General features: G+C 62.6%; 1 protein-coding gene across 1 annotated transcript in view; it reads left to right on the top strand.

Moving 5' to 3' along the window:
* EMIHUDRAFT_122071 (hypothetical protein) overlaps positions 1-565 on the top strand; it is a gene marked incomplete at both ends in the record, with an annotated part of 1647 nt that extends 1082 nt beyond the window's left edge. The window contains one exon of the mRNA XM_005791651.1: positions 430-565. Within this exon, the coding sequence (XP_005791708.1) occupies positions 430-565 (136 nt within the window). The remainder of the gene's footprint in view (positions 1-429) is intronic.
* Between the last annotated feature and the right edge of the window lie 999 nt (positions 566-1564).

Here is a 1564-nt window from a genome sequence, read left to right as displayed (position 1 = left end):
GCCGCCAGCGCGAGCCTTGGCGTACACCTACCGCGACTGGGTGGCCGTCTTCTCGCGCGGGGTGGCCTCCACCGCTCTCCGCCTGGATTCGCGGCTCGCGCAGCCGCAGCCGTGCCGCAGCCGCGGCTCCCACGAGCAGCTCCTGTGCCTCGACTCGCTGCTCGAGGCCGCCAACGCCTCGTGGTGCGAGATGCTGCAGGGCGAGCCCGCACAGCGACGCGGAAACCTTCGCCCCGCAATTAGCCAGCCAGCTGGCGGGCCAGCTAGCTGGTGGGAGCAAGAGACCCGCGAGGCGCCGGTCGCGATTCAGCGTGAGGCGACCGCTCGAGGCCGGCGCAGGCACGCCCCGAGCGCCGCCGTCGAGGGAGACGACCATGTCGGCGCGGCGCCTCGTCGGACGAACCAGACGTCGCGCCTACCGGTGTGCAGGCTCTGCATGCCGGAGCCGCCGAGGACGGACCGAGAGCCTTCGCGGCTCGAGGCGAGCAAGCACTGCACGGTGCGAAAGCAGCTGGGAAGTCCCGGGCCAGAGTGTCCGAGCATGAAGGACGGCGACGATGACTAGCCTTGTGAGTTTGTCTCACTGTGTGTCGCTCCAGCGTGTGCCGAGTCTCTCTCACAGTGTGTGTGTGTGTGTGTGTGTGTGTGTGTGTGTGTGTGTGTGTGTGTGTGTGTGAAAACGGCCAATGGCAGTTATCAGTTGCGGCCGTCGCCGCGGCTCGTCTCTGCCGCGGCGGCTGCTGGTCGTGGTTGCTGCGCGCGCACGCGGAGGGCGCGGCCCGCACAGGCCGCGAGCAGACAGCGCCTGCTGGCCATCTCGAGACATTCGCAAAGAACGCTAGCTACATGGGAAGGCTTCGTGAAGGATGGATTGAAAAACATTCGAACAAAGAAGAGGCGACGGGAGGAACCGCAGAGGATGCAGTGACGTGACACACACACACACACACACACACACACACACACACACACACACACACACACACACACACACACACACACACACACACACACACACACACACACACACCGCTCACCCACGCGCACCGGGCCTTGCACTTTGAATGCCGTGGGGCTCCTGTCGTTAGACGTGGAGACGCGAGGGTTGCCCCCCCTTGCCCCACCACCTCGTGTGTGTGGAGAAGTTTACCTTACCTTACCTTACCGCGCACGCGGCGGCGCCGCTCTTCGCGCCTAGCGCGCGCACGATATCACCTGGATTTGCGCACAGATCGACTCAGCCTGCCGCGGTCCTCGGATACAAGGTCGCCGCCGCCACGCCTCGCCTACCGCAGTGCAGACAGCGCGCACTCTTGTAGCATGCAGCACACAGACTGCATGGGTTTGCCTCTCTGCATAGTCCATAGATGGGCTGATTCTACATTCCGTATTTCTCTGAAAATGCAGAATGCAGATGCAGAATGCAGAATGCAGAACCCAGCCCAAAATGTTTACTCTGTATGTGCAGCATGCAGAATGCAGGATGCAGGATGCAGAATCGGCCCCAAAATGGAGTAGTCTGCATGACCTTACGGACCTGAAGGATCTTCATGAGTGCATGCTG

Source organism: Emiliania huxleyi (genome assembly GCF_000372725.1).
Source record: "Emiliania huxleyi CCMP1516 unplaced genomic scaffold EMIHUscaffold_1109, whole genome shotgun sequence".
NCBI lineage: Eukaryota > Haptophyta > Isochrysidales > Noelaerhabdaceae > Emiliania > Emiliania huxleyi.
Note: the sequence above shows the minus strand (reverse complement) of the source record. Positions and strands in the feature narration are given on the sequence as shown.